The sequence below is a fragment of the Gallinula chloropus genome (genome assembly GCF_964237585.1).
Source record: "Gallinula chloropus genome assembly, chromosome: 1".
Taxonomy (NCBI): domain Eukaryota; kingdom Metazoa; phylum Chordata; class Aves; order Gruiformes; family Rallidae; genus Gallinula; species Gallinula chloropus.
Window position 1 is genome coordinate 101,348,151 of NC_140085.1, and position 12,871 is coordinate 101,361,021.

The window sequence follows — 12,871 nt, forward strand, 5'->3', positions numbered from 1 at the left end:
GGCTTCATTCAGGAAGGACGTTTCCTCCCTGTTCAGCTGAAATACAACGAGTCAGTAACTGTACACCGAACTAGTTTCACACCATATTTTCACATTCAGTGTCTCAAAGCAGTACCTGGGCACCCAGTGCCAGAAGGAAACACCACCCTGATCAAGTCTTTACTGAATGTTGAGTTTAGTCATGTCAAAATCCCACAGGCAACTACAACAAACTCTGGGCTGCTTTATAGCTTGGGTCAAAGGAAAATTTTTTGGTGCTAATGGCGATCCAAAAGAAGCCCAGTGAGGCAGATAGGTAAGCCCAACTCCACAGAGGACAAAGTCATTGTGGAATAAAAAGCCTTTTATTACATTTTTTACAAAATAACTTGTTAAAAAAAAAAATTCACTTCATATCAGATATATGCAATATATAACTACCTCACATAGTGTGTCCATTGCTTCCTTCAAAGAGAAAGAAACCCGTGTTTCTATGCCGAAAAACTGCATTTCCTTTCTCTGCTGACTTCAGTCCTAAAGAGCAGATGATGTGACAAGAGTACATACACAGAGGTTATGGTTTCCTGCTACACTTTCTCTAGCAGCAAAGTCTCTTTGTGAAGTCTGTTCCCCCACCAAGTTGTCCTGGTTTCCACTCTTGGGAGGTATTTTGCTTTTCTCTTTTCAAAGCCAAGATGATTTTGCTGATTCTATTAACAGCCCCACTAAATAACCACAACCAAGGAGCAAATAATCTCCAGCAGAGTAAGGGCTGAGGAAGTTCACACCAACTGGGAAGTCATAACTAGAACTGCATTCTCAGACTTTGTTGTCTATTTAATATATCAACAGCTCATATTTAGTTACCCCAATGCATTCTGTTAAAAGCTAGAATCGTGCCAATGCAGTTCACAGACCATAGAAAAACTTTCACAGAACCAGAACACTTTTATTACAGTGTTTAGCCCAGTAATTATCAGGTTATCATCCAAAATGGTTCTTAAACTAAAGTTTAGATTTAGCTTATCAATGTGATCAATCGCATCTTAGTAAACAATACAATTATGCACAGTTATCTTCTCATAAGAAATAGGGTAAAATATATACAGATGTTGTTTCAGGCAAATGTCCTTTTTGCAAGCACTCAAGCTGCACTGCTGGACTTTGGCACTGAGTCCCATCAAGTGCACACAGAGGTCTCTCCATAGTGTTTTGTGTAACCATCTTAATTACACATTTACTTACCTTTCAAAGACTCATTCTGAAAAAGAATAATCACAAAGGTACAAGATTTATATACATAAAGGCACAGCAATTCTTTTGAAACCAGCTATGTTACAGTACAATAGAGTCCGATCAGTGCCTTTCATGCAACGAAGTTCACTAACAAATTTAAATCCTCTTCCAGTAAAATTAACTGCACAAAGACCATATCCTCCCCTTTCTGTAGAGATAATAACCAGCTATTATTTAACCAACTTAAAGTTACTACAGGAACTTTGAAGAAATACATGAAGTGCTTTGTCTTTCTGCCTACATTTGCTACGTTTTCAAGGCTACTTCTCAAAAGAAAACAGTTTCCAACTAAGCAAAGGTAAAGTTTCATTTGTGCTAAAATGACAGACTGAGAATTTTTCTATAGCAATAGTTTTATAAAAATTATATATATTATATAGGTGCCGTCCAAGGAGGCATCACCACCAGCCACAGAATAGCCAGTTCTGAAGACAGCTCAGGAACCGAGATAGAAGAACACTTTGAATTTTGAGGACAGATTCAGATCAGGTATAAATTAATTTATCATTAGAACTACATCCCTGGTTAGTCCAGTGCTCAAAAAGACTCCCTGCAATGGACACACCAAGCGTACTCCTCCTTGTAAACTGATTCCAAATATTCTCCTCTTCTCCTTCCCCCTGTACCAACTTCAAGTTGTCATTTCTGGAGCTTCAGAGTTTTCCTAGGCATCAGTTGCACTGAAAGAGTTATTTGCACTTTTTACATCTGTCTGCAGCTGAGTAATTAGAAGGCAGACTGTATACTGCTACCGAGCTAATCAACTCCCAGAGCTTTGAGCTGTCGTTCAATCTCTTCATCTGATATAGTAGCGGCTTGTGATGTTGACGCAGATGGTAAGCCTCTGGCTGCTGATGGAGCTTTGGCCATCTAGAAGAAGACAGAAGTTTTCTTCAGTCAAAATAATACACGTTATGACAAGCTGACTTCTAGAGTAAGATTGTAAAATAAAGGCTGCTAAAGTAAACTGAAGAAGGGAATGAAGGGGAAGAAGCTTATGAACACAGTAAAAATAGCCATACCTTTCCAGATATTTCAATCCCTATCTCATCAAGCACTTGGTTAACAATATCTTGGCTCTCTTCCTCTTCATCGGAAGCATCAAAAATATCATCCAGGGTATCATTAACTTAGAAGAAAGAAAAAAAAGAAAGGAAATCCACACTGCATTAAGCAAAAAGGTTATTAAAATAATCTAGTACTATTTTTCTACTCTCCCAGAACACGTTAGTAATACCACTGTGTAAGAAAGCACCTGCATGTCGGAGAGGCTTTCTTACTTCTGCCTTGCAAAGCCTGTGAGCACAGCTAAAGCAATGACAAGGTATGGCATCATTACTTTCCTAAAACTCTTTAGTTTCACTAAAATAGTTCAGTTGCTCCACACACCCCTCCCCAAACTAGATTTTAACATTTCTTAAAAATATCTCCCGCAGTTCCATAAAAGTCCCTTTTTCTCCTCCTCCTTCAAGTAAACTGTGAAACTGTTAACTACTCTGCTAACTTCTCAACCGCAACAGCACAGTTCTGCACTGTTAAGGTGTTCGTATCTTGCTCAACGATACAGTTTTGAGTGTGTGCTACTTACTATGGCCAACACAGTGGGAGGGATTAGGACAGGAAGGAGACTGTGCCAGCAACACCAGGAAGCCTGGTATTATTTAGTTGACCATGGACAGATGCAAGGGGGAACAAGAAACTTGCCATCCCCAAAAGAAGTCTGTGGCTTAAAAGAGACAAAGCCATCCCACACCACCACGTATGCAAAGCTGAAATTATCGATGATGATACCCAAATTATCGATGTCCAGTCCTAGAATAAAAAGCCAGGTGCAGAACTATCACCTACAGAAAGGGCATTTTTTCAATTTCCCCTACCAGTTATGCCAAGGAGGTTCTGAACTGGTCCCCAACCTGCTTCCACTTTTAGTATGTTCTTTCTAGAAGTACAACAGGTGTTTTGCATGAAGATGTGAAGGAATGGATTCTAAATTTAGTATCTAGAGCTACTAGAAAGCCTAAAGCTTGGCCTCCCTGCCTGCTCTTCAATTCTGCTGTTGATTTCATTAAGTGCAGAAATAATATCTCATTCATCAGTATTTCTAGACTGGTTCTGCCCCACCAAGAGCACTTAGGGCTGCAGCTAGTTGTTCCCTGCAGTGTGGAACTTACTCATTTCTTCAGTCATTTCCATCTTCATGTTCTCCTTCTGGAAATTCTGCATAGTTTGTAGCGTCTTTTGTGGATCCATTTTCTTATTAACTGCTTGCATTGTCTATTAATATTGAAAAAACCCTTAGTGATGAGACATCAGTAAATGTCAGCAAACACAGTAAGAATGAAATAGACTGTTAATGAAAAACACCTTCAGTCCAAATTCCCCTTCCCTTGCCTCGCTATATCCTGTAAGAACTGTAGATACACAACAGATCAATAGCACAGTCAGCACCTCATAAGAAACCTTGTTATCTACCACTCTAATAGGTGTGCTTTGAAATGTACCCATCTTTCTGGCGCCTTGACCCTTCTCCTGGCCTTGTATTAGGAAAAATCTGCCTGATCTAAATGAGAGGAATGGGACAATATTTCTTAGCTTGCGGGCTATAGGCTTTGAAGAGGTAAATGGCTGCAGGTTTTGTATTCTGCAAGGAACATTTATTTGAATCACCACTAGAGACCAGGCACTAAATGGTAGTTGTTTCTTTATGTTATAATTTAATGGAAAAATTTATTTTCTTTGAAAAAAAAAATGCTGAAGTGTGCAGGAAGCACATATTAGCTTAGGGTGAAGCTTTGTAATGGGTAGAGATCTTTCTGTGGCACGGTAATAAACTTCATCTGTTTTACTACAAGTATCCAGCACCGGCTTTGCAGACATCGGTATTGAACACTTTCTTCTTTCCTAAGCAGCACATGGCTGGATCTCCCATGGGATGGCAAAACCTAAATATAGACATGAGAAATTTGCACGTAAAGTCTAATCACTTTCAAGAAGATAAAAGAGTCGCTTAATTAAAAGGGATGCTACCAGCTTCATGAAAGCTCTTCTGCCTTCATGTCAGCGTTTGTTTAAAATGATAATGGTTTATGCTTCTAACGTTAGTTGAGTTTCAAAGGCTGCATTCACAGCCGCCTTATGTGAATCTGAAAAGTTCTTCTGGACTTACAGGGTGTTGGTTCTTCAAAATTCTTTTACGGGAGTTATACATTAAAAAAATCCGCACTAAAATGATACAGACTGAAAATAAGGGTCAGGTGCATGATTAAAAGAAACAGGTAGCCATTAACTGGACTTTACTGTGGCCAAAATTAACGCCATGCATGCTATAAAAAGCATGCAGAAAATACTTTGAAAGCTTCGCGTTTATGTATTTGACTTGCTGAGGTAACTGATTCTATACATTTCCACTGATGGCTGTGTGAGATAAGAATAGTTTATAAGCTTCAAAATGAAAAACTGGATAGCTTCCTTTAAGCTTTCTGTGTCAATAAGGCAAAATACTCCCTTTAAAAGTGACCAAAAGAATTAAATGCTTTTCTCTCCAATAATGTTACACAAACTAGTCCACAGAAGTACCTGCTGCATTTCATGAAACATCATGTTTTTGGATGCTTGTTAGTTTATTTTTGAATAGTTTTGGGTTTTTTTTGCACTGATTTTACCTTCAAAATAAGTTTAGTGACACTTTTTGAGAAATTTAATCCAAGTTGTGTTACAGGTTAGAACAAGTCAACCACATAATAATTAAAAGCAAAACCAACCTGTTCACATGCAATACTGTTGCAGGAATATTGAGCAGACTGTTTCATTTCATTGACTGTAGAGTCAGACAAACCCTCTCCTTTGTGGGTTAGTGGTGGAGGATGGAAAGTTTGCTACAGAGCCACAACTTTGTATCACTGAACGGCTGGTATCTGCCAGGGCACTGCTGATAAATGATACCTGATAGCAAAGCCTTAGCACTAATGACTTTCTGCACTACGTTGCATTGCATCACCGTGTTTAACTGGCAAGTAACTGGATTTAACTTGGACTGTGATAAAAGCAGAACTTGTCTACAGTGATGTCATACACCTCAAGGTGAGCAATCCTCCCTGCCAAAAGCAAACCCTGTACTTGTCAGTTCAGGGAAATAGGGCAAGTTCACAAGTCACTCAGAGCTGAGGTTTTTCAGACTCTCTATGAGATTTGAGAGAAAACTTAATGCAGTACTGTTTCCTCAGAGCACGAAGAGTGAAAATGACAGGGAACTCCAGATTACATTTCCTTAGGAACTTAAGGACTGAAGCAATAACCTACTTTTTGCACGAGCCATAAAGCTACTGTGACACACTGCCTTGATTTCTAGACAAAGCGTGCCCTACTTTTTCCGAATAAAAACTGCTTGTGACAGGATATACAGGCAAGACCCTCTAACAGAACGGTTGGGTTTTTTGATGTAGTCAAAAAATTCTTCCCCTGCCATGAGAGTTTATTTTTATCACGCAAACATTTGACAGATACCTAGCCCAAGAAAATCCGCTTAGTTAGGTGCTACCTGGCTGGACCATGTAGATAAAAATTTCACAATACAAATCAAATTACATTTCCCTACTGTATCCTCAACATCATTTGGGACATTAAGTAGTAAGTTTTACCCCTTCAATTACCTTATATGAAATAACACACCTTAACTTTTGCAACCAGATACTGTGCTTTAACATAAAAGAATGTCTTGTAACACCTTACTTTTGCTGTAGTTGACATCGCTCCTGCCATTTTCATCTGTGAGTTCATGACCTTTGTTTGAGTTGACATAGAAGTGACTTTAGAGCTGACAGCATACGTTCGGTTCTTCTGCTTCCGCAGCTGGACAAGCTGTTTTGCCAGCACTTTACAGGCTTCTTTGTTACCGGTCTTGGCCATTTTCTTTATTTCTAGTTCCTGTTAAAAAAGGTAGAAGATTAGTTCTACTGAATTTTCAACCCAACAGACTATAGTTAAGTCTTACTAAATTCCAAAAGTTAACCATCCTCTTGATTTCTTTTTTTTAAGGCATTTAAACTTATAGAAAGAGTCTTCCTTGCTTTTCTTCCAAGGCTATTTAGTAGAACGAATGCAATGCTGTTATGATTCGACCAGAAGAAAATAACACGCCACAGTACTGAATTACTAGCATGGCAGTGCACGTTTCCCTGAAAAGCTTCAACTTCCTCATGTCATGTTCACGTATATGTGCACAGTATCTGGAAAGGGAGGAGGAACACTTACAAAAACCCAACCCAAACCAGACCCAAAAGTGAAGAAATTATGGCCAGCCAACTCTTAGTGTCATGACTCAAAACGTCCTTGATGTCTTGCATTCACAGGCCATCCAACCCCACTGCCCACAGAATAAATGGGGAGCTCAGATGTTCTTTTTAACACTTTTTCAGCTGAGACAGCTTCTCATAATCTTTTTCGGAAAGAATGAGATAGATTTATATGAGCAATAATTATAGGCCATTTTCCTGCATAATTTAGCGGGAATTAGCACCTAATAAAAGTCGTGTAATTTGCCTACAAAAACATGTGCTTAAACCTTAAGACAAATGAAGACACCCCAAACCCCAATCTATGAATTCAAGGAGAAACCACAAACTATTTAGCCCAGAGGTACCAGGAAAATTTTGGCACAAATAATCTTGTCAGATGTGATTTTTTCAAAGTATGCCTTTTGATTTGTGACTTTGTAATGTAAACTTTTCAACCTGTATAAGGAGGGTTTCCTACAGTACATTGGCTCTTTGTATACATCCAATTGTACGTTTTGATTTACCATTAAGCAAAATCAGCTTTTAAAGACCAGCTGTCTGCTGTGGCCCTTCAGGAGAACTTAACTGCGACAGGAGCACAGTTGCTTCACTTTGTGTGTACTGGTAGTCCAGAAACCACACTTTTAAGAAGATATGTTCCTCTGAAAAGGTAAATGCTGATCACCAGGACATGCAAACAGTCATGTTTAAAGGCAAGTGTAAACTGACCTGCTGCACTAGCTTCACCATTAGGAAAGGTTATGGTTAAGTTTACCATAGAGAAGGCACAGGCACAAGCTCATCTCTGTAAATCCCTAATTTCTGAAATTTTTAATCCAAGAAGGCACAGATCAGCAAATAAGGAGCATGAGACTGTTCAAACATTATAAGCCTGGACTTTACATCAAGCTGTCCTCTTTGCTAGTGGCTTTCTGAGACCACAAGAACAAATTATATGGAGCATGCCCAGAACATTATGTCCTTTTTCCATACTTCAAGTACTGTGAAGGGTAGGAGGGATTAGCTTGCGCTCTAGCAAGCTCTAGCTTGCACCCTAGTTTTAACAGCAATCATTTGAAAATAGGGCAATTTTCACAGCAAAATACAAACCTACACCAACCACTGCTAAATAACTGCAGATATCAAACCCTACATATAGATTATTTAGTTCTTTAATTAAGAAGAATTTGGGTAGAGAGATGCAATATATCATTCACTTTTAAGAAGTTTGGGGCAAAGTTACTGAAGTCAGTTATATTCTTCTAGTAAAAAATAATCAAAATTCATATAGTCATACAGGGTTACTGAACTGAAACAGAACTGTTTGCATACTTGAAGGTGTTTTTATGCACAGAATTAATGTAACAAGGTTTCCTCAGAGTACACCTCATAGCTAAAGGAGGATTAAAAAAAAGGGGGTCTTTCTGAAGAACGTACCTAACAAAATGTTCAGAGATTGACTGACAGGCCTTGGTCCTTTTTCACCTGATCTGACTCTGAAAATTAGTATTTATTTTTCATTGACTCTCTCATCCTAACAGCAAATTTTAAGTTTTTTAAGAACATTTTTCATTTCTTTCTTTTCCTTACAGATCCATCATTTCTGAAACAATTTACTGTAGAAAGTAACCAAAACTTCAATAGTCAGGAAAATTAAGGTTATTTCCGGAGTCCTACTAAAAATGTCTTATCTGTGTAACCTATTATATCTTAGGCCTTCAAGGCTTCCAGAAACAATTTGTCTGACCTCTTCTAGCTTCTTATTCCCAGATCTCGGGTATTCACACGACCTGCTGTCATGAAATACCACCTCATCAGCTACTGAAACAGTGGCTGGATTTGCACAGCTTTTCCCACAGTCTGAGCATGTCTTCATGCATCAAACCCCACCATCTGTCACATCCATTTATCCAATTATACTGCCACACAGGTGCAGCATCCATTCACTGAATACTTGGTAGCTCAAGCACTCTAAGTTTTAAATCGATCTTAATTTAGGCAGATGGTTTTAGGGAAGTTCTATATGAATGAAAATAACAACCTTATGGGGTATTCATGATACCCTATGGTTTTTCAAGTACTCTCTGCCAATGGAGAATCATGGTAACATAAAATAGCCCTGACATTAAGATTTTCTACCACAAGATCACTGATTTACAAGCCTGTTAGAAAAAAACCCAAAACTTCTGAATGCTAATGATGGAAGGGAACAAATGAATGTGGTTAGTCAATCTAAAGACAGTTTCATGCTTTTCCTATGTTAAAGACTGAGAATCACCTTTAGATAGTACATTTTTTACAACATGGTTTTAATAACTGAGAAGTCAAAAGGGGAAGACCACTTTTTTTAGTCTTCATTTATGAGAGCACGAGTCATATCTTCAGCATTTTGCAAGTTTTTTGTTACACTGGGGGTATGTGCGTGTTTGTTATTAGAGAGTAAAACAAAATTCCCTGCTCTACTTACCAGTTGTTTTTCCTGTTTTTCGAGTGCTGCTCTATCTCTGGTTATAGCCCTCTGTGTTCCTCTTAACTCTCGGTTTTGCTCCTTTATTATATCTGTAAAGAAAATATTTACAGCTGGGAAAAGTTCTCAGTTCTCATAAACATCTTGTCTGCTAAGCACTTTGCAGACATGCAGCATGTTTGACAGAGTGCCTTTGTTCAGAATCAGTTTTACACAATTATACAATTTTATGTATACAACATGATTGCATTTCAGCACCACAGGCCTCAACCCGTAACAGAAAAGGCTGGTTTAGCTAGTATATTCACCGTAACCGTAGCAAGAGCCTTAACTGCTCAGTGAGACTTAGGAACACGTGCCTTCCTGCAAGTTCAACCCTAACTCAGCAATAGCCCACTCACTGTGATGTCTTTTCAACAAGTCAGGCCTAACTGCAACAGATAGATCAGTTGCAGAAGCCTCATATATGGCACCTCAGAGAAGTCAGGGAGTTCCTGAGCCCATTAAAACCTTGAGGATACTCCTAAATGCACATCCTGTTGCTCTCTGTCCTTATTCTGGTTCAAAGGAGATTCCTCTCCCGCACAAACATACCAGGTTTGTATAGCACAACTTCAAGTCACACTACAAAGCAACAGCAATCAAACTTTTTCAATTAGCAGGTGCTTAAGAACATTAAGATTGAAAGTGCAGGCCTTCATAGCAAATTTAAGTTTCCTGACAACTGGCAAACCCTGCCTATCAGGTGAAACTTATCATCCTTCATAGGAGTTCTGTCCCCTGTACTATTTAAAAGTTATTTACTGGTCATATCCTCTTATTAAAGCAAGTATCACTTATGATATAGCCATCAGACATGCCAGCTACAATTAACTTTGCTTAGAGTTTACAGTATGTGCTTAGGTGTGATTCACCTGGGCAAAGGTAAAGAGGTCTGCATCTGACTCAGCATCCCCTGACCTTCATAGATGAAAGAAGTTAGTATTTTTAGGAAGAGATTCATCTGCTCCTAACCTATGTGTCTACATGACATTAGATAAGCTTTGTGTGGGTGTTTAAAAGGAGCAGACTGCCACATCAGTTTTGTTTAGGGCTCTTCCCACATAAGTGACATCATGGCAGGGCACCAATATTATAGTTACAGCAGCACATGAAAATCAATACAAACAGAAAGTTACTAGCAGAAATAAAGGCATCAAGTGTACATTCTTGCAGCCACCCTTTTCATTTTTAAGGCTTCCAAAAAGTCTTTTTACAAACAGAGAGAAGCATTCACATACTTCATCCCCATGATCATAAATACTGTGAAACATTCACTGCTGGATTTATTTCAGCCTTGATAGGTCTGAATCAGAAAAGCCCTAAACCTTCAGTAGCATTTCCAAGAGGGCATATACAGTATCCCCTCCCACCAATTGTTTTTGGCCAAATACAGCCATATTCCAAACAAACCCTGTGAAAGAGAGACCTTTTTTACAGTGCTGCTGCTGTTGTGAGAACTACACAAAGAGCACCGTCAGGAGATGTGGACTTTTCACTGGACAATAACGAAGAGCTGAAAGACAACACAGAATAAAACACTGTCGTTCTTCACACTGGCAAAGCAGCAGGGAAAAGTCCTCTGAAAACAATGCTACAGGCAAGTAATTTTGAAGGTAGACAAACATTTATTACTTGCACAGCTGTGCTTGTGAGAAGAAAAAGCTTAATAGCCACATACAAGACTGTCTTCTCTAACTACAATAACTATTAAAAAAAAATCCCTTAGCACAGAGAGCTTGAGAAGTAGGAACTTCAAGATTATAAGAAACAAGAACTGTATTTAAGGCAGGAGACAATACGTATGAGCACAGCGATCATTTCTGTTAGTCAGAGCTCCTACATGAGGTCATAAACAAGGATAGCAATAATCTGAAAAATATGACTATCCAGAGTTACAGGGTCTTTCATTTGTTTTTGCAAGTGAAGGCCAAGACAGGAACTGGTTCCTGTTTCTCTGTGATAACTGACACGTGTTCTTAGTGTTACTCCAGCAGGCAGAGGATGACGGGGTATTCCATAGACAGGCTATTCCCAACAGCCATTCCCGTGTGTCATGCCGTCGCCTTGCATGCCAGGGTAAGGAGGAAGTACCTCTGTTCCTTAAAACAGGTTGGACAGGAGACACCCAACAGGGTTTGACCTGGCTCCTACAGTCCGCCTTGGTCATGGAAGCTTAGTGACATCTCCCCCTTCCTCCCCTCTTCACTGCTGCACCAAAAATGGGAAGAGCCAAGTGGGAACCATACGTATTCTCCCTTGGTGACACACAATTGGTTGATACACTGCGTCACTTTTGGTGTGCCGTTTTCGAACAAGGACCCACCCAACTTGACACAGGGCACCCAACATGCCAGACAGACAGCTCTGGGGCTCCTGCCAACCCCTGGCTAGGCTCTGCCCCACAGCCACGGGTGGGGCATGCTGATCTGGAGGGCTGACTGTCACCCACAGGACTGCTGTCAGGTAAGCGAGCTTTTCTTTGGCTTAACTCAGGAGAACGCTATTACTGTGTTGCATGTAAGCGCTGCGGCAACAGACTGACTACAAAATCATCAAGGGCGGCTCGTCTTAAGACCCGCGTTGAAAGCCAAGGGGTGCCAGCGATGGAGGCGCACCAGCTGCTCTCTGCGTAGCCGGGCAGCGGCTCCCGGAGCCTGCTGCCATGCTCGGCCGCCTTCTCCCCGCCGCAGAAAGCTGGCTCCCGCACACCAGCACCCCCCGCGTCCCTGTTGGTTCTCGGCTCCAGCAACTCTTCGCGGGCCTGTTTTGTTCCCTCGCTGCCAACGAGAGGCGTTCCTTCTCCCTCACCCACAGCCCAGCGCCTCCAGGGCCCGGCTCTCACTGCACCCCGGCCCGGGCGCCCCACGGGGCCCGAGGAAAACCCCCCCGCCTCGCTGGCCCAGGCGGCCGGCCCGGACCGGCCCGGGGACTCTCCCCACCGCCTCATCTGGCCCGAGCGCGGCCGGTGAGTCACTCCGCGAGGGCTGTGGCCTCCTCCGTTCTCTACGAGTTCCTGCTCCGCCGGGACACAGGGCCCGGGGCCGCCCCGCAGGCATCGCCACATCACCCCCGGGCTCCCGCTCCCCATGAGCCTAGGCCGGGGCCAGCTCTGCGCCCGGGACCGCACCAAGGCTGGGGACAACCGTCCCCGGGCTACGAGAGGGGTGGCGGGGCCCTGCCACGGGCGCCGATAGCCTCACGCTCCACTCACCGTCCACCGTCTTCTTCTTGAAGAGCGAGGCCATGGCTACAGCCAGACCCGAAGCTGCCAGAGCCCCCCACGGCTGCCTCTGCGGGCTCCTGCCTCCTCCTCAGGTGACCAGGAAGCGGCCGGGCCGCACAGACCCGTCGAGCTCCGCCTCCCTGTCGGCGAGGGGCGGAACGGGGCTGGGCCGGGCCGGGCCACAGCGCTGCCCCCGCCTACCCCCCTAGCCCTGAGGGGCTGGGACAGCGCTGGCTGTCGGGGACACGTCTCTGCCCGGGCAGTAGTAGCAGCTTGGTCACGCCGAGACGTGGGAAAGGCGCCCCGGGACCGTCCCGGGACGGTGCAGTGTGTGTGTGTGTGTGGGGCGAGCCTGGGAGTTGGCCCGGGGGAGGGAGTGGGGCCCGCCCGGTGGCGGTGGTGGAAGAAGACCGGCGTAGTTCTCCTTCTTGTATATTTAATTATTAAATAATTAAATTATTTAGTTAATTATTAAATTAATTATTAAATTAGCCAGCCGGGCTGGCTGAGGCGGCGCGAGGGATCGCGCGCGGGGCCGGCTCCTGCCCGAGGGGCGGGCAGCACGCGCGTCCGCCTCAGAGCGGGGCGGGT

At 42.5% G+C, this 12,871-nt stretch overlaps 1 protein-coding gene across 1 annotated transcript; it reads right to left on the reverse strand.

Moving 5' to 3' along the window:
* Positions 1-331: 331 nt before the first annotated feature.
* On the reverse strand, positions 332-12,333 carry CHMP2B (charged multivesicular body protein 2B). The gene is made up of 6 exons (XM_084279148.1): positions 12,269-12,333; positions 9,016-9,107; positions 6,004-6,198; positions 3,447-3,549; positions 2,298-2,404; positions 332-2,145 (listed from the first exon to the last, which is right to left on the reverse strand). Exons 1-6 carry the CDS (start codon positions 12,300-12,302, stop codon positions 2,032-2,034), a joined length of 645 nt encoding a protein of 214 aa, XP_084135274.1. The 5' UTR covers positions 12,303-12,333; the 3' UTR covers positions 332-2,031.
* Between the last annotated feature and the right edge of the window lie 538 nt (positions 12,334-12,871).